The sequence below is a fragment of the Emiliania huxleyi genome (assembly GCF_000372725.1).
Source record: "Emiliania huxleyi CCMP1516 chromosome Unknown EMIHUscaffold_130, whole genome shotgun sequence".
NCBI lineage: Eukaryota > Haptophyta > Isochrysidales > Noelaerhabdaceae > Emiliania > Emiliania huxleyi.
Window position 1 is genome coordinate 8,319 of NW_005201286.1, and position 1,522 is coordinate 9,840.

The following is a 1,522-nucleotide window of genomic DNA, read 5'->3' on the forward strand; positions in this document are numbered from 1 at the left end:
TAAGAACACACAAGCCCGGCGTAGCCGAATCACATAGCGCTACGGAGCTCGGTGCAAAAAGTTCCCAACCCACGCAACGGGTAGTTCATCGCTTCGTGAAGACACAGTCTCGCTGTTACGCGCTCAAAAGAGATAACAGCGGCAGGGGAGGCTTGGGGGAGCTCTTCACAGCCCGCGCGTGTGTGGACAGGCCGTCAAGAAGATCGTCGTCAAGCGGCCCGCGCCAAAGGCCCGCCACTCCCCCCCCCCATCCCCACCCCCTTTCTCCTTTCAAGAGGTCACCGTGCCGCCCCTGCCTTCCCGTAGGCCCGCCCCGCTCTCTCCCGCGCGCGCTGAACACCGCGCCGCGCCTCTGCCCCGGAGGCGTTATGGGCGTCCCTTCCTTTTGCACTAAGCCATTGCGCGTCCGAGAGGGCGCAGGTTGGAGAGGCGCGGGGCATATCGCGATGAGGAAGGAACTCGAATCTGACGCGCTCCCGCACGCGAGCGCTGTCCGTGTGAGTGCATGGTCTGTTTTTAGACGCATACTGATATGTGCGAGATGGAGGTAAGTTGGTTTGAATGTCGTGCGTGAAGACTGAAGATGTGAAGTGAGACGGACCTGAGACACGAGAGTCGAGAGTAGGATTTAGCGTGCTCGAGTACTCAGTCGTCAGTGGACGCCCTACAACGATCGACTCGAGGAGATAATCTACACGCGGCAAAAAAACAAAAACGATAAACGTCCAACTCCTTACGCGGCATAAAGCCGTACGGGCGGGGACCTGCTCCTTTTTTGTTTTCACCCATCTCACAGTAGAGAGGTGTCCGTTTTTATTTATTTATTACGTGTGAGAGCCGCGGGGAGGGAGCGACGCAAGCTGTCACGATACAGACGAGAGTCCGCAGAAGCCAAAGGCAAACCAAAGCAGCCGCAGCGAGAGACCCTCCCGGGCGGTGAGCAGCACAGAGCAAGAAGAGAGAGCATCGGGCGAGGCAACGGGGCGAGGCGCCGTCTAGGGCTCACGGCGCCAACCGGCCCCGCTGCTGCCGGCGCGGTGATGACATGTGCCGCCCTACGCGGCTCCGCGGCCTGCCCACCTCTGGCGCAGAATGGCGCGCGGGCTAGCCGAGCGAGCCGGATCCGCCGTCTGCGCCCGCCGCCGCCGCCACCGCGCCGTCGCTGGCCTAGGTCCGTCAGCACCGGCGAATCAGCGTGTGTGAGCACTCGAATACAGCCCCTCAGCGGAGTACATCCAAAGACGCGTCCTCTCGACGGCCAGCCGCGCGGCAATGCACCGCCCTTTGGCGTTTCCGCATCTATAGGGCCGCTGGCCGATTGGACCGAGAGCGGGTCCAGGAAGGGCTCCTAAACAAGACAAGAGTGCCACCCGTAAAAGGAGGGTGCGTGGACGCAAGACCAAGGTCGCGTCCAGCACGGCGCTCCGTCGGCACGACCACACCCTCCGGCTTGGGGGCAGACTCGGCCGCCGCAGGGGCCGCCGCCGCCGCCGCCGCCTTGTGGCAGGTTGGGTAAGGCTGA

At 62.8% G+C, this 1,522-nt stretch overlaps 1 protein-coding gene across 1 annotated transcript in view; it reads left to right on the plus strand.

Moving 5' to 3' along the window:
* The window catches only part of EMIHUDRAFT_110075 (hypothetical protein), a gene marked incomplete at both ends in the record, with an annotated part of 2,407 nt that extends 2,071 nt beyond the window's left edge, over positions 1-336 (plus strand). Inside the window, 2 exons of the mRNA XM_005788956.1 lie at positions 191-277; positions 307-336. Coding sequence (XP_005789013.1) covers positions 191-277; positions 307-336 — 117 coding nt within the window. The remainder of the gene's footprint in view (positions 1-190; positions 278-306) is intronic.
* Between the last annotated feature and the right edge of the window lie 1,186 nt (positions 337-1,522).